Source organism: Ambystoma mexicanum, chromosome 4q (assembly GCF_040938575.1).
Source record: "Ambystoma mexicanum isolate Mex_15411 chromosome 4q, UKY_AmexF1_1, whole genome shotgun sequence".
NCBI lineage: Eukaryota > Metazoa > Chordata > Amphibia > Caudata > Ambystomatidae > Ambystoma > Ambystoma mexicanum.
In genome coordinates this window covers 211,539,359-211,562,167 of record NC_090928.1, presented here as the reverse complement: position 1 = coordinate 211,562,167, position 22,809 = coordinate 211,539,359, and the positions used below count along the sequence as shown (strand labels likewise).

At 44.2% G+C, this 22,809-nt stretch overlaps 1 protein-coding gene across 2 annotated transcripts in view; it reads right to left on the bottom strand.

Annotated features, from left to right (window-relative positions):
• NOX3 (NADPH oxidase 3) overlaps positions 1 to 22,809 on the bottom strand; it is a 530,542-nt gene that overhangs the window by 217,024 nt on the left and 290,709 nt on the right. For both annotated transcript variants that reach the window (XM_069607737.1, XM_069607738.1), the window contains exon 6: positions 10,066 to 10,195. In XM_069607737.1, the coding sequence (XP_069463838.1) occupies positions 10,066 to 10,195 (130 nt within the window). The remainder of the gene's footprint in view (positions 1 to 10,065; positions 10,196 to 22,809) is intronic.

The following is a 22,809-nucleotide window of genomic DNA, read 5'->3' as shown; positions in this document are numbered from 1 at the left end:
TTCTAGTACCTACTGTAGTGAATCGGGGTGATCATCAGTAAATGAGGGTGTCTACGGAGTGAATTCTTTGCATCCAAACATAGACTACGATCTTGCCCCAGACAAAAGAGGAATCCATGCAAAATGTGGTATACGTGGGTTCAACGGTGTGGATGTGTATAGCCGGACAAACATACACACACACATACGTACATTCATATATATATATATATATATATATATATATATATATATATATATATATATATATATATAAGGCATTTTGCAGGCACTACTATTACATGCCCACAAAAGCCCAAACTGTTGGCATTGCCAATGCTTGTTAATGTTCAATTCGAGAAAAATGACATACATTCAAAATTGGTAATAATTGGTAATAAATATATCATATGTGGGTTTTGCAATACATGTATTGTGGAAATACTAAGGGACGACAAAGCAGACCCATGTGGCTAAATTAAAGGCCTGATTCATGGAAGTGTTTTATAATGGCGCAATCCCATAGGAAAACGTTCTGTGAATCAGGCCCTCAGTAGCTGAATCAGACAGGCAAATTGGGGAAAAGCTTTACTTGCACTGTGGGAAGATCTTTATTCATATGATGGCTTAAATACATGAGCAAATTGGTAGTTGTTTTCCTGTAGAGTGGAGTGTTGATTACAAGTAATTTCTTAGGAGGACACCGGTATGCTGTTAGTGGTACTGCACCCTTTCGTCTCAATGTTCGCAGTGTATTTTTATGGCAGAAAGTCTGAAATTCTACTGATGGCCAGCACGTCCTCATAAGAAATCACATCATGAAATTATATTTCCCTGTTTAAACTGTGAAAAGGGAAGTGCCATTGGCAGAGTGGTCTTTCTAGCGCCCTATTTGCAGTTGTTTCCTCCCTGCAAAGGGAGAAGCACACTGCAGCAGTGACCTGCATATAAACAAAGATCATTTTGGGACATAAGAATGACCACACAATTTTATATTGGAATTAGGTCTGTGGTAGTGATTCAAGCTTGAAACCCTTTTGAGCATGTCATGGACACTGGACTCTCTGCTTATTTCATTTGTCACGGCACTGACACAGCACTGACCCTAACAGTAAGGTAAATGTCTGCAAGCCGCATGGCATATATACTAACTTGCACAGCTTGGACTGTTGAATGTGAGACTGTGGGCCTAATTCACAGAAGCGATTGTTAATGGTGCAGTCCCTTTGGAAAATGCTCTGTCAATCAGGCCCTTGGACTGTTACATTTGAACAAAGGAAAATGCCTGATTTTCCTTCTGGCTTCACAAAGCGTGTCAAGTCAGATAGAAAGCATGTGGCCTGCAGCTTTTAAGGAGATCTGGTTCCCTTATACCCCTATACCCCAGTCCTGTTACGTAATGCTCATGACAGCACAGCCCAGGCTTAATCTGTCCTGCCGCCCTGCAAGGGTGGCCTGCTTAATGGTTAATGGCAGTGTACTGTGTTTTCCAAACTGCCCCGGCAGTATTTCCTGGGTCCATGTGGCCAAGTGCATGCCTCTCCCTCTTGCATTGAGTTGCTGTTATGATGTTGCTGCTCATACAGCAGCCTAAGCTACCTGGCATGATAAAGCTGGGTGGAATGGAATGTTATATGCCTCTTGTTATGATGAGGTCATAGAGTGTGCAATGGACTGCGCTATTCTGAGTGTTCTAAGTTTGTCAGTTAATCTTGCTTAGTGGTTCAGTAGGGGGCCCGTGTTGATGCTGGGGGTCTTTTCCCTAGTTAACTTAAATAAACTTATTACTGAAGACTTACCTGTGCCTGTCGATGTCTTCGCAACAATGGCGACGAGGATGGGATGTTGAAGACCCCCAGCAAGTATCCTGAAGACGCTGCCGCTCCGCCGTGCCCCCGGTGTAGTAGCGGCAGTTTGAACTGAACCCAAGTCAGTCACACCTTGTGCTGGCCGCTCTGCTTTGTCCCAGCGTTGAGCGGCCACTGAGTCTGGCAGCCTTGTAACAAGTAAGTGTGCCGCTTTGAACTGTGTGTGCGCAGGCCCCGTCTCCTTCCGTAATCAGCACCATCTGCTCTGCTGTTGGAATGCCTACGAGGCTGTCGGCCCTGTCGTCTCTCCGGCACCGTTGCGTGGGGAAAGTTGTCGCGAGTATCTGGCATGGTACTCCATAAAGACACGGCATTTGCCAGGGTGTTCGCGACTCCATACGAAAGGATTGAAGGAAGTGGGGAAGCAGGAGAGGAGCGGCTGTTCCGGGGAAGGGCGCCGTATGACATGTAATACGGGCGCATGCAGACTCTTAAAGAAACAATACCACACCGCTGCTGGTTAATGCGCACGGTGAGGCAAGTGATTGGATGCCATACTGTACTGAGCAGAGGCGCATTGTAATTTCCAGGGGAAGGCACCACACAGCTGCTAGTTGGAGCGCTCTTGAGCCACCGTACTAATGTATGTGCTCACCATGAGCTGAAGAGGATTGGCATATTATTTTTGCTTACTTAAAGCACATTATCTGCACATATAAAAAAAAAAACACAAGTGAGAAAGGGAGGCACGAAAAGGAAGCAATTTTGATGCAGGAAGGGCGAGAGGAGCTGAAGACTGGTCTGGGGTGTCTCCTGAAGAGTGAAAGTAGCTGAAGGCTGGGGTGTCTCCTGAAGAGTGAGAGTAGCTGAAGGCTGGTTTGGAGTGTCTCTTTGAGCAGTGCGCCCTGTTTTAAGACAAAACATGGCAGGTCTGCCGGGGATAGCTGGGCCACCGATATTTATGCCGATACCAGGAGCTGCAAAAATACCATGGGCTCAGTGGCGTAAAGGATTTGCACACTATTTAAAGGCTGCCGGCGGAACGTCATATTCTAGTGAGAGGAAATTAGCACTGCTATTGCATTTTTTGGGGTGTGAAGGCCAAAGAATTTATGAGACACTTCCTCAACCAACAGGAGATGGTGGCGAAGGTGATACTACGAATGAATTTGACGTTGCTTTGTTGAAACTAGACAAGCATTTCAATCCGATGACTAGCACAATATTAGAGCGATATAACTTTCGTATGAGGATGCAAGCCCAGGGTGAGTCAGTTGAGGAGTATGTGACAGCTCTGCGGCATTTAGCTTTAACTTGCAAGTTCCAAGGAACATTCAACGAACATATTCGTGATCAGTTTATGACGCACTGTAGATCTAATAAGATACGCGAGGAGTTGTGGTTGAAAGATGACCCCAATCTGGATGAAGTCTTAGATCTGGCGAAACGCGTAGAACATTCATTATCATGTGTCGCAAAATTGTCAAAGGGTGAGACAAGTGAGCCCAAGGAAAGCAAGAGTGAAATATTGAATGTGGGAGATAGCAAGAGCAGAAGAAGAGGAAAGTGCAAGCAGTCGAATAAAATTGGGGAGGAGAAGAAGAACCAAGAGACAGTGCTGAGAACTGAGAAGAGAGAGGACAGACTATGTTTTCAATGCGCCAGTAGCACACATTTTGCTTCATCCATCGTATGTCCAGGCCGTAAAGCGACATGTGCAAAGTGCAAAAGGAGAGGTCATTTTGCAAACTGTTGTAAGAACTATCAGTTTGGACAGTCCAATCAGAGAAAAGTTCTTTATGTCAATGATGAAGAGGACGGCAGATCGTCGGATGAAGAAGTGATACTTCCTGTGCAGAATGTCATTGTCAATACAGTCAATGTTGTGATGGAGGGCGATGAAGATGATTGTGAGCGACCGTATGCGACTGTGAATGTGAATGGTCGTGAGGTTTCTATGATGGCGGACTCAGGCTCAAAGATTACTTTAGTGTCCAGAAATGTGTTTGAGAAGGAGATGTGTGGAGCGGTAGATCGTTTGACTCATCTGGATATCAATCCTGGGGGGGTACAATCAGGACAGAATTGAGCTCCTGGGTTATTAGTGGAGTGAATTTGAGTTCAAGGGCAGGAGGTGTAAAGGCAAAGTATATGTCACTAGGAAGGGACAATCTTTGCTGGGATGGAGAGAACAGAAAAGCCTGGGTATTCGTTTGGACCCCAATCATCCCGAACAAGTGCTCCAAGTGTTGTTGCCATGCGAGGAGTCAAGCAAGTATGTGGTAAAGCATAAGGGAGTATTTGAGGAACGTTTGGGGAAAGTGAAGGGGTTTCAGCACCAAATTGTACTAAAGAGGGGTAGCGTGCCAGTTGTTGCTAAACTTAGGACCATACCTCTCTCTTTAAGGGAAGGAGTAAGGAATGAGCTAAAGAAATTGTCGCAAATGGGAGTAATTGAGAGAGCGGGAGGTGTTGAGTGGGTGTCACCGATTGTTGTGGTAAAGAAAAGTTCAGGTGATTTGAGGTTGTGCGTTGATATGCGTGAGCTCAACAAGTGTGTCATGATTGACAGGCACCCTTTGCCTAATATGGGTGAAATGTTGACCATGGTAGGAAAGGGGAGAATATTCTCAAAGTTGGATATGGCGAGTGCATATCATCAAGTTGAGTTGAAGCAGAATGCAGGAAGGTCACAGCTTTCATAACTCATGAGGGGGTATTCCAATTCAGAAGAATGCCGTTCGGTTTGGCGTCAGCTTCCTCGGTGTTCCAAAAGATTATGGATCGGTTACTTGGATGTATAAAAGGAGTGTTTTGTTTCCAAGACGATGTGTTAATACGTGGTGAGACATTGGAGGAGCATGATAGAAGTCTTAATGCAGTGTTGAAGATCTTTGAAGAGAGAGGCATCACGTTGAGAGAAGAGAAGTGCAAATTTGCGGTATCCAAGGTAGATTACTTGGGTCACGAAGTATCGTCTGAAGGGGTGAAGCCCAAGGAAAGCATGATTAATTCCATAAAAGAAATCGAGAGGCCAACGACTAAAGGTGAACTTCGGTCATTTTTGGGCATGACGGAGTTTTATCAGAAGTTTGTAGAGAATGATGCTGCTAAGGTCATGGAGATGAAAAAGATATTGAGGAAAGGTGCAGACTTTGCGTGGAGTTGTGAGTGTGATGTTGAATTTTCCAGGATCAAGGAGGAAATAGATATGGCAAAGCCGTTGGGATGTTTCGATACCAGGAAGTTAACTATTATTACGGTGAATGCTAGTGAGGGCGGCCTAGGTGCGGTTCTAGCTCAGAAACAAGATGATGGATCGGAGGTAATAATAGCTCGTGCATCACGTGGGCTGAAAGGTGCGGAAGTGCGTTATTCAGTTCTTGAAATAGAAGCACTTGCATGTTATTGGGCTGTAGAGAAGTTTAAGAATTTTGTCTGGGGTGTGGAATTTGTGATTCGTACAGATCACAAGCCTTTGAAAGTTATTTTTGAAATGAAAGGTCTTGACAAAATATCACGCAGGGTGGCTGGATTGGTTACCAGGATGCAAACCCACAAATTTGTAATGGAAGTAATTCCTGGGAAAGAAAACACGTTAGCGGATAGTTTGTCGAGAGTAAAGGTTCTTTCCCAGGACAGGATAGAGGATGATGATATGGAGATGGTGTTTGTGAGTACGGAAGGTATTGTCTCCAAGCAAGAGTGTTTGCACGAGATAAGGAAGGACAGCGTATTGAGAAAAGTGATCTCGTATGTTGTCTCCGCAGTTTGGCCAAGTAAATCAGCATTACTAGAGGAAGAAAAACCTTATTGGGAGGTAAAAGATGAGTTATCAGTTGCAGATGAGATATTGTTTAGATGGGAAAGAGCAGTGGCTCCCGCGGGGATTCGAGGAAGGATTATTGATTTGGCGCACAGTGGTCATATAGGTATTGCGAAAACAAAAGGAGTGTTGAGAACTGATTATTGGTGGCCAGGTTTTGACAAGGAAGTTGAAGTTCGTTTGGGCCAGTGTCAATTTTCCCTTAGAAGTGGTAAGGGAGTTGAAGCTAAGAAGCAACCTCTGGTTGATGTTGGAGTGCCTTCAGGAGTTTGGAGGGATATTGCCATGGATATACTAGGACCTGTTGATTTGGGATATGGTCGGGGAAAATTTGTTGTTGTGGTTGCTGATTTATTCTCCAGGTGGGTGGATTTTAGAATTGTAAGAGAGATAACGGGTGAAAGTATGGTTAAGGTACTGCAAGAAATTTTTGCAAGTGAGGGACTTCCAGGAAGTGTTCTCACAGACAATGGCACACAATTTACAGGTGGATGTTTTCCTAAGTATCTAGAAAAATGTGGTGTGAATCATAAGAGGGCAGCTTTGTACCACCCTGAAACGAATGGAGTTGTTGAAAGACTCAATAGATGTGTGATGGAGAGTATTCGCATGGGGGAAGAGTGTGGTTTTGACAAGTTGGCAACCATTCAGAATAGAATGTAGGCTTTGCGTATGGCACCCCATGCCACCACTGGTTTGTGTCCATTTGAGCTTATGAGAGGTCGGAAACCTTATTCCATGGCATGTCCACCTTGGTTGGGCAGAAGCAGGGAGTCTTATGTGGTGGTTGACGAAGTGAGAAGGTCTCTCAAAAAGAAGAAGAGTGAATGGGTCATGCGGGAGAACATGAAGAGAGGAAGAAAGGAATTGCGTGTGGAGTGTGGCGACTGGGTGAGGATAAGGAAAGGAGTGGTAAAGAAGAAGGGAGACATGTTGTACTCCGACCCAGTTAGAGTTGTGGCTGTATTGAAGGGTGCAGTGCGAGTGGCTGGTGGCCAAGTTTGGAATAAAAATAGAGTAGCCACAGTGAAAAGAGGTGATGTGTGAAACGCGTTGTTGTGGGGAAGCTTTATAAAAGAAAAAGAAAGGGAGATGTGTGTTATGATGTTGCTGCTCATACAGCAGCCTAAGCTACCTGGCATGATAAAGCTGGGTGGAATGGAATGTTATATGCCTCTTGTTATGATGAGGTCATAGAGTGTGCAATGGACTGCGCTATTCTGAGTGTTCTAAGTTTGTCAGTTAATTTTGCTTAGTGGTTCAGTAGGGAGCCCGTGTTGATGCTGGGGGTCTTTTCCCTAGTCAACTTAAATAAACTTATTTCTGAAGACTTACCTGTGCCTGTCGATGTCTTCGCAACAGTTGCTTTGGCGTGTGAGGCTTCTGGTTTTTCCGGAAACAGCATTAACTCCACTGCCTGGGTTGTGAAAGCCCAGGTATGCATGTTCATGTAACAGAACATTTAGTTCACTTAAATATTGTTCAACAAATGGATATGGCGGAAGGTAAGAAATAATAATCAGTGAGTTGGAGCATTCATGCTGTAAATATTATGGGTTGCCATGCCAACCAGATATTCTGATTCCAACTCCCCCTTTCTCTCTCGCCTTTCTCTGTGGCATTGATTTCAGCCATATGATGGCAGCAAAACACACCAATACCAACAATCTGTACACCCTTGAGGGATGGGTAGCTGGACAAAAAGTGTGTCAGCGATAGACACAGTAAACATTTTAAATACAATGTTTCACTTTCCTTTGCCACTTATTTTTTTCAGGCAATTACTGATTGTTGTATGTATTCATTAATGAATTCTATAGCGCTCACTTTGCTTGGCAGCCACTTTATAGCACATCTAGTTATGGATTTGCAAATGCAGAGGCGTGAGGAGCGAGATGTCCCTCAGACTGGATATTAAACTCATTTTGCACTAATCAGGTTTTTCGTCAGCTGCTTCACACTCGGAGTGCTGTGACTCATGCCCTCTTTGCTTTCCTTTAAAGAGACTTCGAGTTCTGTGGAATAGGAAGAAATGACCGCAAAAAACGGTCCGACCTGTACAAATAGGCCGTAAATGCATGCCACGAAAGGTTAGAACACCAAAGGTTCGAACCTTTGGTGGCATGCATTTAAAAAAGAAACTCTGCGTGAGCTGTGGGGGTGTCCCACGCAACACCCCGCTCACTACACAGTGAGCGGGGTGTTGCAAGGGACACCCCCGCAGCACACCTGAGAAAAAAACTAAAAACGGGGGCTGCAGGGGTGTCCCCCGCAACACCCCACTCACAATACTACACACTATAGTGAACAGGGGTTGAAAGAAAAGGACCCTGCAGCACCGTTCCCGATCACGGAAGTGAAAGGGAACTGGCGCTGCAGGGACACAGAGCGTTTTACAAGGTAAGTAGGATGTGCGTGGGGGTGTGTTGGGGGTGTGGGTGGGGGTGTCTTGGGGTTGTGTTGGGGGTGTGGGTGTCTTGGGGGTGTGGGTGGGAGTGTATTGTGGGTGTGTTGTGGGTGAGGGTGTTGGTCTTGCAGTTTTTTAAAAATTATGTTTGCATGGGAAATGTACGCATTTTGCGGTGCGTACATTTCTCATGCAAACTTTTCCGTCGCAGATTTTTCCGCGACGGAAAAATCACGTAGATCCGAGTTCTGTTACAATTCTAGTAATCTTTTGAGGTAGACTGGTCTTTTATTAGATTCATGTCATTATAAATTAGAGTACATACATTTAGCCTATTTTTGAGTTTTTTTTATATTGCTTTTCTTTTGTTTAGTTAATCCTTTGATTTTCTCTGTGACTTGGTATCTTTACAAATCCGGTTGTTATTCATCTTCAGTGGTGGCTGGTGAATTGCTAAAGTGGAGAGTGTGGCTAAGCCCGCTGTGTTACTCTGGGGCATCTAGTAAGGTGATCAATGGGGCAGGAAGCATCCCTGAGCTAGTGGGTGATGGAGCTGGGCTGGTACCAGGCGGGACCAGGAAGGATACCCTGGTCCCACCCACTTTGTCCCCTTCATTGGGCAGGGGGCAAAAATCTTCATTTCCCAGGAGAAAACCACCACTGTATTCCGGGACCTTCCAGATCCACAGCCAGAACCTGTCCCCCTGGGTATAGCTTACATTTTGGTTGTAATCCTCAACCAACGTTGTACAGGGCTCCTGGGCACCCTAGCTAGGTTTGCACTATAGAAGCCCAAATACCAAAAGATACCACTAGCCCTTCAAAGAGATTACAAAAGGACTTGAGATCTTGTGCTGTAATGTCTACATCAGCCCGAGACAGGCTGAGGGAGTATACCTACCTCAATATACCTACCACAGGACTCCATGGGGGTATTGCCGGTATTACCGGCACCAGTAATACCGGCTATTTTTTTGCCAGTGGGGTGTCTGAATTAGCTCCAGCTCTTGGCTGGAGGTAAACCAGGCCACCCACTGGCAAACCTGCTGTTTGTCGGTCCTGAAACGTGCTGGTAAACGGAATTACTGCTACGGTAATTCTGTACAGCAAACTTTGAATGATCCCCAGTGCGTTTTTATGTAATTTTAATGTAAAATACATGCACAGTTATACTAGTGTATAAAGGGTAAACTAAATATGCACTTTAAATTACATTTTTTTTTTAAATCAAGCTGCGAGAAGAAAATGGGAGGCGTGAAGGACAGTCATCAGTCAACCCTAACCCCAAGGCATCAGCCCATAGGCAAGTGTTAAGAACTGAACAGTATGGCAGCTTGAGGTGAATGAGTGCAGAGTTCTCCTCCTGAAACTCTTACACATTACTTAGCTGGGTGAATGAACATAAAATTCAGTGTGTTCGACTTTAGGCTTCAGGGTGTTTGAGATAAGCCTGAGGGAGCCCAGCAAACCGTTGGGTCAAAGGTATAAGGATAATGTCCGTCCTCTTAGCATGATGATCCAGGTGGACCTTTTTAAGGCAAATTTTTGTGAGAAATTCAAGTTCACAAGAGTAACTGAGGCCATTGACTTCAGTAGAACATACCTTAAGATGGCAGCTTTCCTGTACAAAGCCTGGGAACTGGGCAACAAAACTGGGGACTGTGAAGGAGCAGTGGCACTCTACAAGAATGACTCTAAAGACAGTTCATCAGCTCTCAGAGACCTCTCCTGTAGCACACTCCACAAAGGCAACTCTCGCACTGCCTCTGATCTGCCACTTGCTAACTTCCCCATCAGCTCACGATCCAAGTAAGGACAAAAGACCATACTTCCCCCAAATGACCAAACTACAACCCCCACACCCTAAGAACATATTCCACAAGTCAGGCACCACTTTGCATTTCAGTAGGCCTCACAGTCACCTCCTTCCCATAACTGTACACCCATGTAGGCTAAGGAACTCAACAGAGAGCCCAACTACACTCAGCAGCGTAAACTGGGTCTGGCCAGGCAGCCATTAGTAAAAGAACAAGAATGATGGTTACCGCAGGTTTGTTGCCAGAAAACTCTGGTAAAGGACACGTTCCAGCTTCTCCCCATTCATAAAAGTGGTCCTTGCAGTGCGAGACGTTGTGCATGAACAAACTCTGTGGGGTCTGGCCTCGAACCATCTGACTTGGGAACAAAAGGAAAATGTTGTAAGTAAGCAGTCAAGCCAACTTAAATAAAATCACTTAATAGACAGAGGGGCTCATCATAAGTTTTGCAGTGCGGGAAAACAGTGGCGAAAATTTGGTTACTGCCACTTTTCCCGCACCGCCAAACTACAAGTTTGCCGGTTGGTTTGCTGGCAGGCACCCCACTGACAAAAAACAGCCAGTATTAGCGGCACCAGTATTACCAGTGCTAGTAATACCAATAATCCCCCCATGGAGTGCCATAGGAATGTGGAATTATTTACCCTTACTGGCACCTGTAATATGCTTGAAATTCCGGCAGATCAGGTGCCGATAACGGTAAATTTGTTTGGTGGTATCCCATCATATTTATCGGCGGGATACCACCAAACTGATAATGAGCCCCAGAGGCTAATGGATAGAGTATATTTTTGTTCAAGTAGCCCTTTGCCTACCCAGATTCTTATTTATTTATTTATAGAGCGCCAAAGCACTCAGGCTTCAGGGCGCTACACATACACATCAGACCAAGAACAGGACAACATATAAAAGCTACAGATGACTAAGAAGGAGCTGGAGTGGAGGCAGGTGTAGTCAAACAAAAGGGTCTTAAGCTGTTTCTGTATAACGCAGAGACATCAGTCCGGTAACTAGCAAATGTCAAAACTTGTATACTTTTAGTTCAGCGATGGTGCTAGTTTATAAAAGCATGAGGGATAGCAGGACATTTTGTTAAATTAGGTCCAAAGTAAAGCTCTGAAAGAAAGAAATGCAAAGCAGTAGATAACAACAGGCATAAAGAGACAGACAGGCATTTAAACAGACGGACACAGAGGCAGACATTTAGACAACAGACATTGAGATACACATTTAGATAGACAACGCTTTAGATAGATACATTGATCTATTGATAAATTGATGGATAAATATGTAGATACATAGGTAGAAAAAAATAATGTCGACTCATTCCAAGTGTGGCGGTCCAGAAACAAGGGTGTCGGTAAGCTTGTTTCTGGACTGCCACATCGCGAGACTGCCTTCAGTGGCCGGTGCGCCGGTTAGGGTCGGACGTGCCGGGCGCAACGGCCTTTGCAGGCAAACATTTCACGCAAGCACCAGCACCAATAGCAATGATGACAGTGCTTCCGTCATCTCACTCCCATGGAGTCCTATGGGACTCTACGGGAATGGGGAGTTACCAAACCTGCCACCTGACTTCGCGTGCCGCCGGGACTTGTAATGTCCCGGTGGCACCGGGAAGTCAGGTGGAGGATTAAGTGTTTCCAGGTTGGCAGCAACCCACCAGTGGCACCAGCGGTTACCGCTGACCTCGGAATGAAGCCCAATGGGTCTTATTACAAGTTAGGCAGTAAATCGGTGGTAAGTCCTCTGATTTACCACCAAAATCATTTACTAGCATTCGGTCTTGTGGCATTACCACAGGATAACAAGTGGTGGTATGGCATTGTAAATACCCATTCTAGAGTCAATAGGACCTCATGGGGATATTTGCCAGATTAACAACGAGCGGCATATTCCATGCAGTAAGTCTGCTAATTATTGGTGGCAAAGTACAGGGTTTACCTCCAGCTTTTTGCAGGAATCTTAGATCCTGTGATACTCCTCAGTTCAGCTCTTCACTCTCTACTTCACTTCGTTCCTCATCTGAATTCTCTCTTCTCTTGGTTGACACTGCTCTTTCCTCCTAATTCTGGCCTCCTTTCTACTTCAGATCGTCTTTATCCTCCTCAACCCTTTCACCTCTCACGCAAACCTCCTCAAACCTGGCTTACTACTGAACTCAACTCTCTTACATCCTCCATCCGATGAGCTGAGTGCCACTGGAGGAAATCACATGCCCAGCTGACCTTGACATCTTTTCTTCACTTCATTCCACAAATGACATTGCGGTTGTATATATTAAGAGGCAATACTTCTCTGATCTTATTCATTCTTTTTCTCCTCACGCTCATTGTCTGTTCTTACTTCTAAAGGGTCTCCTCTTACACACAACACATCTTCGTTATTCACTCTTTCGCTGTTGAATTTCGCTAATTATTTCTCAACCAAGTTTTCTCAGTTATTATCCTCCCATCCGCCTTTTTCTGTTTCCCCACTGATTCCACCCTCTCGCAGTGATTTCTTCTCCATCTCTGCCTTCACACCCTTTACGGAATGTGCCTGCTTTTTTATGTCAGGCACAACCTACCATTTCATCCCTGGATCGCATGCCTTGTTATCTTATTCCTAAAGTCTTTCCACATCTTCTTACTCCCCTGACAGCTCTGCTTAATATTTCCCTCTCAACCTCTATTTTTCTTTTTGACTTTAAACAAGCCATAATTCTTCTGAGCCTAAAAAAGTAATCTCCTGTCCCTTGCCTTCCTGCTCATTATCGTCCTATTTCTCTGCTCGCATTTATTTCCAAAATTCTGTAACGGGTTATTTACACCCAGGTGGGCGTCCATCTTAACCACCACTCGCTTCTGCTTCTATTTCAATCTGGCTTTCGCGCTTCTCATTCCACTGAAACTTTGTTCTTTTAGTGTCACCAAATCCCTCCTTTCTGTCTGTCACACAAAGCTTTCCTCCGTTCTTAGTGTTCTCGAATTTATCTGGGGTTTTGACACTGTGGATCATTTAACTCTACTTACTACTTTTTCTTGTTTTGGGTCCCCTGTTTCTGTCCTAAAAAAAGTTTCAATCTTATCTATTTGATCACACTTTACCCATTTCTTGTGCTGGCAAGCACGCTACCACTTTCCGTCTAGCATATGGTGTTCATTGAGGGTTTGTCTGTGGTCTCCTTCTTTTCTCGCTCTATACCAGTGGTATTCAAACATTTTTGGCCTGGGCCCCCTGAGCAAAATGTGGGCAGTCCGGGACCTCCCAAACCAAAAATGCTGAATGGACAGTAAGTCCAAGTAGCTATGAACTATCACGCACCATCGCTGCATCTTGCTTCCAGTATAGTCCCTGGGCTCCCCCGCCTGCTCTCATCACAGTCTCTGGACTCCCTCATCACACTCCTAGCCCTGTTCCTGCGTTCTCTCCACCACACCCCACCACAGACCCTGGGCTCTCCCCACCATGCTCGCACCTCTATTTTGTAAGTGGAGGGGCATACATATTTCCCTCAGATATGCCATTGCGACCGAGCGTAGTGAGGGAGCACAAAAACGCAAGAAGGTGTGAGAAACCCGATTGGCCAGAGAAACCTGATACCCCCAGAATGGATGAGAAACTCAAGAACCCAATAAGGGGCAGGAAACCATATAATCCAAGAAGGGGTGACAGATGGAAAGTCCAAGACACGGTGAGACACAAAATAACCCAAGAAGGGGCGAGAAACCCAATAGCCCAGGAAGTGGTGAGAAAACTGATAGCCCAAGACAGGGTGAGAAACCAGATACCCCAAGAAGGGGTGAGAAACCAGATAACTCAAGAAGGGGTGAGAACCCTGATAGCTCAAGACGGGGCAAGACACAAGATTCCCCAAGATGGGGTGAAAGGCAAGACAGTCGAAGGCAGGGTGTGAGACAAAAAAACCATAAGGCGGGCTAAGCGGCAAGATGGGATGTGAGAAGCAGGACCCCAAGGCAAGATGAGAACAACAAACCTTCCAGGCAGGGAGAAGGAAGAAATATCCCAAGATTGGGTGATAGATACTATAGTTCAGGACTGAGCAATTACCAGCCGGCCCAAAGGGGCAGTGACTGTTAGCCCAGGGGGAGGGGAAGAATAAAGGGGCATGGAATAAGCCTGAACTTTGAACCATCTGACTGGGCAAGTGACCTATACGAAACTACAGAGACATGTGGGGGTGGGTCAGAAGCCAGCTACCACTTCCAATGCTCAGTAGGGCGCCCAGACCAAACCTGGTTTTGTTGAGCTTGTATTATCCTTTTTTTTAGTGGTAGGGACAGAAATTCAGCATAGATTGGGCTTTGGACAGTTGACTGTTTTTTGTGTTAATCAGACATACCGATGAGCACCCTTTATTATTTTCTTTCTACAATAGGGAAAACCCTAATTACAGATAGTGACAGATTAGGCCTTACATTATTCATTGAATAAAGTATGATGTATGAAAGGGCCTCTTTTTCGCCTGTTGACACGGACATACCACATGTCTTTCCTGTAATCTTTACATTGATGACTCCAAAATATTTATTTTCTTTCCTTCTTTTACTGATTCTTTTCACTCTACTTGTTCTGCTTGCCTTCTTGCTGGCCTATCGTAGGGGAACTCTAACTTCCTACATCTTAATGCCTTAAAACTGGAAGTTCTGTTATTTCCTGCTGCAACCATTCCTTCACCTGTGCCCCTACAACGCTCTCCTTCCCTCCTTCTTTGCTCTCCTTATCTACGTCCGCCTGTAATCTGGTGGTTCTTAATGATGAAACTGTTTGTCTTTTTACATTTCTAACACGGCTGTCCTTCTCAATTATATGACTTTGTAAGACTCGCTCCTTTCTTTCCTCAAGCTCCTCTCCTGCCTGGATTACTGCACTGCCCTTTCAGTTGGCCTTCCTGCCTACCAGCTGACCCACTAGGGTCCTAGTTACATTTAGCTATCCCAGTTCTTTTGCAGCATTCCCTTGTACTTCTGTGTCCTATTTTCTTCTTTCTATCTGTTGGCTCTCCTTTGATTTATCTATCCTCCCTCATTTTCACTCCATTGTCATTAAACCTTTGCCCCTCTTTATATGTCATTTTGCGTGTGTCTACATTCTTTATCGTGCTCTATACTCTCAAAATCAGGTTCTTTGTGTCGTTCCTAAATCCCCACAGCACTGAATCTCGTGCTCACTCTTTTTTTTATTGGCTCTTAAACACTGGGATTCTTTGGTATGCTGTTGTTAAATCGACTAGTTTGTTGATTTCATTTTGATCACCACTTTTTCACTATCGTGTCCAGATACAGACTCATATTTATACATATGGGCTAGGGTGAAGTAAAGGGTAGGAGGTAGAAATAGGGGGCCAGGGGGAGGTTGATGTAGCAATGTAGAAATTAAAAGGTCTTCTTCTACACTTTCCTTATTTCATTCCTGTTTTCAAGCTCAATTCTTATCCACCTTATCTCAATCTTTTTTTATGATTTATTCCTTCTCTGTATCATGTTCAATTATTCATGTAGTGCTTCTACATTTTCTGTACTGCACTTTGGCAAAAACTCTTTATAAATCAATAAACACAAATAAATACAACCATTATAAAAATGTCATTTTGTCTTCAAAATGCTTTCTGCAGAGAATGCGTTTTGTGCTTTTTTGCAAAATAACTTTCACAGAATGAAAACAGATGTGCAATGCCAAACTCATAATTATATACAGAAATCTAGGGCAGAATAGGTACTTCATCCAGATGAAGATCTCTCTGTCCCAACACAGAGGCTCTACCCTTCTCAGCAGCCCAGCCATTCACATATGTTCATACAATACATACACCCATTGAAAAGAAACAGGGAGATTTTGGGGGACAGTGAGCAGAACATGTCTTACCTCAGTGTTGAGCTGCAGTGAAATGAAAGAGCAAAATCTAAACTACATGTGGCATGGTACAGCAGTCTCTTGTCATGAGTGTGGCGATCAGATAAGAGCATAGGCCCCTGTCTCCTGTTGCTGGTTTGGGCATTACAAGAGACCAGGAATGCAGCCATCATAAAACATGGTGGTAGAGAGAGCAGACTATGGAAGGATCTTTTCCGCAAAAATGCAGGCAGGCCCACTTCATGGATAAAGGGAAAGAGAAAATGGGAGTCACATGTTAAAATAGAAAGAGTCTTCTAAGGCTGTCTGGAGAAAAGGGGTGAACATTGAGCAGGGGAAAATAATGCAGTGGGAAGTTGCCCGTTGCTGCTCATTTCGCTCAGGCCCTGACTCTTTACCATTACCAGCAGGGTCGGCCCACCACGACGGGTTTTATCGCATTCGTCATGTTCTCCTACTAAATAGGCTACATGACACTGGGTTAATGTCAGGAGTAGGGGTTCAAGCGTCAGAATCGTGTGGAGTAGAGGGAAGCTCTGCTCTGACTCAGGACTTCATTGCCCAGCAGGCTGTGCACTGGGTCATAGAGCACACACAAGGTGAAAAGGGGCTACCCCCCCTTCACCAGTGCTCGTGATTCTTGTACGGAGGGGAATACGCTGTACTAAGCGTGTATTTTCAGACAGCCGACCGGGCAGCGGTAGTGAGCACACTACGTGAAGGAATACCTTTGCATATTCCGATAATGAGCCGGGGTCTGGCGGTGAACCGCAAGACATGAAGGTACGTCTTTGCATCCTACGATAAGGAACCAGGGTGCAGCAGTGACTTGGACATCTACAGCCTCTGGGCTCACGCGCGGGTCCAAAGGCATCAGATAAGAGCATTGTGAAGCATGAAATGAATGAATTAACACAAGGGAAGGATTGTCTGACTAGAGCATGTTGCTTTGTTTGTCTGTTTCAGTTTCAACAGCTGTCATGTCATAGAGTGGTGCAGAAGAGACATTCACTTGGCAAAACATGTTATGCAGTATATGAGCTGTATTGTGTTAGCATTGTGCATTATTCATACGGTTAAAGAGAAGACTAGTGCCGCAGTAACAGAGGATACTGGAACACATGGTTTTCAGGAGGTGCATGCATGGTGTAGGAGTAATGGAGTATACTAAGAGCACATGGTCCTAGGAGGTGCTTTAGTTTGAGTGCAATGTATTATGAGAATGTCCAGCTGTAGTACATTGTTAAGTGCAATGTGTGGCTAGGCAGAGCAGGTGAAGCTTCAAAGTGTGTATCATTTGGAGTAAGGAACATGTTTTGTAGGTGTGCAGATTAGTTACAGTGTGTTTTTCCCTTGGTTCCCCCTTTTCTATTCGATATGTTGCTCTAACCTTCTTTCCGGTATTCCTACTTCCCGTGCCCATTCAGAACCTCTTCCTAATCCTCTTCCCCTCATTGGTTCGCTGAGGCATCTCGTGCCAATCAAGAGTGGGAAGGTTGTGTGCATGCATCTTCCGTAGTTAGGTTAAGAGTTTGGATAGCACTTACGTCAGCTAGAGGGAGTCGCTCTAACCTGGATTCTTCACTTCCTGACTGAGAGAAAAGAAACAACACCTGTGCCCCTTTTCAGACCACCTCATCGCAACCCGACATGTGGAATCCTGCAAGGCTCTAGCCTCTCACCTCTTCTCTTCAACATACATGTGTCCCACCTCTGGAAATCATCATCCTCACAACAGTGATCGGCCAAAGCATATGCCTTGCACAGGTAGACTCATTGATGCAAGGCTAACAACAAATGGCAGAAAGGTGCTGTGTAAGGTCACTTTACTTAATAACTTAGATTTGATAGGCAGTGAGAGCAAACCCTCGGTGGCCTATGATGCCACTTTGAAACCTCAGGTGAAATGGTGAAATGAGCACTGTTGTTGGTAGGTGACCTTCTACAATGTTACATTCTGTAGGACCCCTGCGGGACCCACCACTATGCCCTGGACTGCCCAGATGGAGCAGCAGTGCATGGGGGAGTCAAGGAAAGCAACAAGGTTCCTGGGACAAAATAATAATATCTATGGACTTTCTAACCACCCCACTATCTCACATCCCCCTGCCTTCCTCTCTATACCAAAGAGGTCACAGCGATGCAGAGGAAATACCATGTGTCACTGCTACTTGGTCACACCAGTGGAACACAAGTACCACATGCCGTTACTGTTGCCATGCACTTACAAATACCTTTATGTGCTAAGCGCTTTCTAGGGAAGCCAAGCGCAACAAGGAAAATCATAGCCTATCTTTCCCCCAATGGGAAAATGGTAAGGATTTGGCGAATTCTATTGTACACATTTCTTGGTATTTCCCTCTACAGATGGCCCGCCGTATGCAAAAGTCTTGATAGGACGAAGATTTTGATTGCATTTCTTTTTGCCCACGGATCCAAATGTACCACAACCCATCTCTCAATGTCTTCCTTAAGGATAAGAGCAACCGGTCAAAATCTAGCGGAAGACTCTCCTTCGACTCATTAGTGAAATTCATTCCCAGGTTTGTCAAGGATCTCTTTTTTTCATCTAGATTTCACCATTATTTAGGTTTCTGTTCATTTCTGGTGGAATTAGAGTTTTTTTTATTTATTTGCAAATGATCTTACACCTCTACAAGCGGCTGGATTATTGAATAGCGTGCATTATCGGGTATGAGTGCTTTACCGTGCTGACCAAAATCCAGAATGCAAAAATGGCACGTTTTCTTTCGCCGTACATATATGTGGGGGTTGGGTGAGGGTAATTTATGTTAAAGGGGAATGGATTGATCCGCAGAGTCTCCCCCCCCCCGCCAGGGGTGTTGCTAGGTCTGAAAAAGATCAGGGGCAACGCTAATGTTGGGACTGGTGGGACTCGGGGCTAGCTCGTCTTTTGGTTATAGACCCCGAGCTTCTATCGAGGGCTACAACCAAAAGACCCGGGGCTATAGTCCCCTCAGCCCCCTCCCCCGAGCAACGCCTCTGCCACCCACATACAAAAATGTGAATCGAGAAAAAATAAATCGGCTTTTTTGCATTCAGTATTTTATAGTCGCACTGATCACACGGGTCCCATGATTGCAGACAAAGCGTCTGTCTATGCTTTTGTTATTAGGAGTAGTGTGTTTATAAAAAAACAAATTCTCAATCTGATGAAAGCCTTTTAATTTGCAGTATGTCTTAAGGTTTCTGCCAAACTCAACATAGCCACTTTTAAACAAAGCAACGATAGGAGACGCCCGTCCCTGGTGGCCCGATGAATCTCAAAATTGTCTTGTATCTGGCTTCAGCCATTACTGTCACACAACATTCCTCATAGAGGATCTTGGTATGTTTTTTTAAAAAAAAAAGTGCTCGCAAATACCGTTATCTCTTGACAAATAAAACTAATAGTAGCAGTTGATGCTATCAAAGACTTTCTCTGCTTCCACTGAAAAAAGCAGGTCTGAGGCTACTTTTTTTCTATTATCTTTAATAGTTTAGATAAAAGTCTGGTATTATATTGTGCGCTTCTTGCACTTACTTCAGCAGGCTCGGATTTACTGATTACAGGGACAGACTGGGCTGTGAGCTGGCCTTTTATTTATTTTTTATCAAAAGACAGATATAACTTTTGTGCCATGGAAACCTGCACCTGTGACACACACATTGCCTTGAACATGCCTATAAGTACCAGGCCCTCAAAACCGATAAGACTTGATCACATGGTGGTTGAACAGAACTCTAGCTGCAGCACAGCTTCACACAAGCTACAGTACACTTAATATAGAGTTATAAAGTTCTCTGCGTACGTAAAATAGTTGCAGTTTGGTAAATGGAAACAGTCAGAGTCCTCACAGACCTTCCGAGAAGACACAGAAGCATGTATTAGCTAAATAAAAAAGCAGCCTAAAAAGAGAGTTAATTGAGATTGTCAAAGGAAAAAAATATAGAATAAGACAGAGCTAAAGAAAGTGCCTTTGTAGAAAGACGTGGGTCTGTAAGGTGTCTCGGATGTTGGATTTGCCAAAGGAACAAAGGAACTTGATGGCTCTCGGCACTCCCTTACAAAATCCCCATCCTTGGCCTAAGCCATTTCCTCTCCATATGGGATTCCATTGGTCAACTCCAAATTAAACGGTCCCTCTTTCAAAAGGAAGAAAGACATCTGCAGGAAGTGATACAATCTCCAACCACCATTCTGAAATCACACTTTGAATCAGCCTCTAGATATTGTGGATACAAATCTTCATCCGGATAGCAATGGCAGTAGGAGTCCAGTGCCACTCACACATCTCCGTGCCCAATCATCACCCCAATTGGCAAACACTATTTTTGTCACCCTGGCAGGTAAAGCTATCTTCAGTTTGCGGCAGTGTGTACAGCGACTGCGGTAGCATGTCGCTCTAGCTTCTCAATGCAGAGTGCTTTGTTTTAACTGTCCAAGTGGTGGATCAATCCCTCTCGCAAAGCTCATAGTGTACAAAGCAAGGTCATCATCCCAAACAAAAGAGGTATATGAAATGGTTCCGCTGTGCCCAACCATCGTTATGCGGTTCGTGTACGTTGGCTCTCGAGTTGTGCGTGTCCAGTTGACAACTTGGCTTCCCACAAATGCTGCTGCCAATGAATGCTATAGTTAGTGCTCTGACATGACCTTGCATGCATTTGTGCATAGTATGCATTCAGCTGCAGATTCAGCAGCTGGCTAATATAACTATCTCCAATGTCCACTTGAAAATGCCCTACTTGAGCATGTGGAAAAATCTCCCAAGGTGTGTACTTTGAATGTTTTGCCACAGGTTTGTAAGATATGTACCCTTAATTTCTCTACACCACCATGGTGAAGAGTATAGTGATCTAGAGGTTTCAACAGTGAACCACAAGTCCTAAAAACTCCCAAGTTGTGTCAGTGTAGACCCGTGTGGACTGCACTTCTCACTTTTTTGCCCCCATGTATCATTGTTGATAATGTGCGAAAAAAGCTCTCTGAATCCACTTCCTTAGTTTCAATCTCTGTGTTCATGTCTCTCCTACTGTATTTATATATCTCTCATTCACCCCCTCTCTTTTTGTCTCACTGTATCGGTTTGCGTATCTTTCTCTGTCTGTCCCTCTGGGTCTGATGTCTTTGTATGCCTATTTTTATCCCTTGTTTTTTGGTAGAGAAAGTACCTCAGAGGAAGAGTGGAACATGGATACCCTTAGGTGGTATTTTAAACACAGTTTGACACAACTGGTAATGTGTACAGACTGCCCCATCCTCTAATGTATTTACATTGGGGACCAGTGGATCAAATATTGATATATCAATGGCATGGCGGCCCTACTCCTGTGTCTTCTCAGCAGAGATTGCATCTGTGGCACTGCCACCTCGTTGTTATTTTCTGTCAATGATCCCAATATGGACTGCAATCTGTCAGGACGGGTATAGAAAGACATCATTGTACTTGCAGGATGAATTAGTGCACACTGTATAAGGAGGGCTGATGTGGGACAGGCTGTCTTGGGAGAGGTATATTTTATGCTACAAACATGTATCTGGTCAACTGCAGAGAGTGTGGCCACCCATGTCCTCTGCGAAACCTACATATTCTGGAAGGTATGAACAGCCATTATAACCCCTTAAGTACTAAGGAAGAGTATGCTAGTCCTTTTTGCATAGACTTAATGAAAGCTCAGCAGTTAAGGCTGGCTGCCACATCGCTGTATTACACCATTACGGTTGGTGTGAAAAAACGATGTCTTGTTGCTTAAAAATCCTTGTTAGAGGGTGGGTCCTGGTATAATAACATATTGCCCTCAAGGCGAGGGAAAGTGCTAGCAACATCATATTTTAATGTTTAATTAGATTTTTGCTCTATCTATCATGTCAGATGGGTTTTGGCCTTGCTATACAAGAAGACAGGTGCTAAATTCAATATAAACTACAGTGAATATCCCTATATTTGTAGTTACTACTTCATCCCAATTTGTCAATGAAGGTATCAAAAGTGGTCATATCATGGAACTATATTGTTTAAAAGATTGGTTTTCGCAGTAGACCAAAGCTCACATTTAGTATACAGTGTACTATGATGGAATGGAAATATCACCTTCATTGATAATTTATTCAGCATTAAAAGCACGTCTCAATTACATTAGAACATTAAATGCAGAAACTATTTCATTATGACAATTTAAAGAAAGCCAACACTCCATGGTAAAATACACATAAAGGACCAACTCTAAAATACCTACTGGATGTAAGCATCATTTAAAAGGAATACAATAATAAAGCGGAAGTGCAAACCAACCCCATTGGTCATTCTCATTCAGAACATCTTGATAGCAGCTGCAGCATTTAGATCATGGGCGGAGAGCTGGTTGTTTGAAGAGATTGCTGGCATTTAGGACTACTTTCCATACCACAGCCATGGACAATCAGAATCAACACGAAAGCCACGTCCACTCAAATAGCCGCCTTTGTGTACTGCTTGGGTCCAGGTTTGGAGCATAGAACGGAATAAAACGCCTTGATCATTATGCTTAGGAGGAGTGAGTTGAGCAGGGACTTAAAGCATTACATAGCGCTGTTTTGTCAAGCTATTGACATTATAATTGCAGTCCATTTTGTGTTGATGGTTTTACTAGTCTGTTCCTTCTAAGCCATGCTCGGTTCCGAAATGTAGTGACAAAAAACGCTCTAATTAGGTCAGCTGAGTGTTGAGTCAGACGTCACACGCACATTTGGTTGAATATTTATTCACAAGAAAGTAGATCGTAAAACACAGCAGGCGCCCTCCTCAAGAGGCTGGCTCCAACTGCCCTTTCGTACAAAAGAAAACTTCACACACATTCCGATTAGAACAAACACATACATACATTCCAGATAGAATCAGGTTACATCACAATGTTATTGCATTGCACTTTGTTAACTTAAAGTCAGTATGACACTTTTCCAGGGTCATAAGAATCTGAATCTCAACACATCTCTTTCCTTTAAATCAGAAGCATTTAACCCAAGTAATAATCATTAAACTTCGTTGGTCTGTTCCTGACTCTGCTTGCTTTCAGACCACTATCAATGTTAATATTGCGGTCACACTCAGCATTCGCTACTCTGTCCGCATTTGG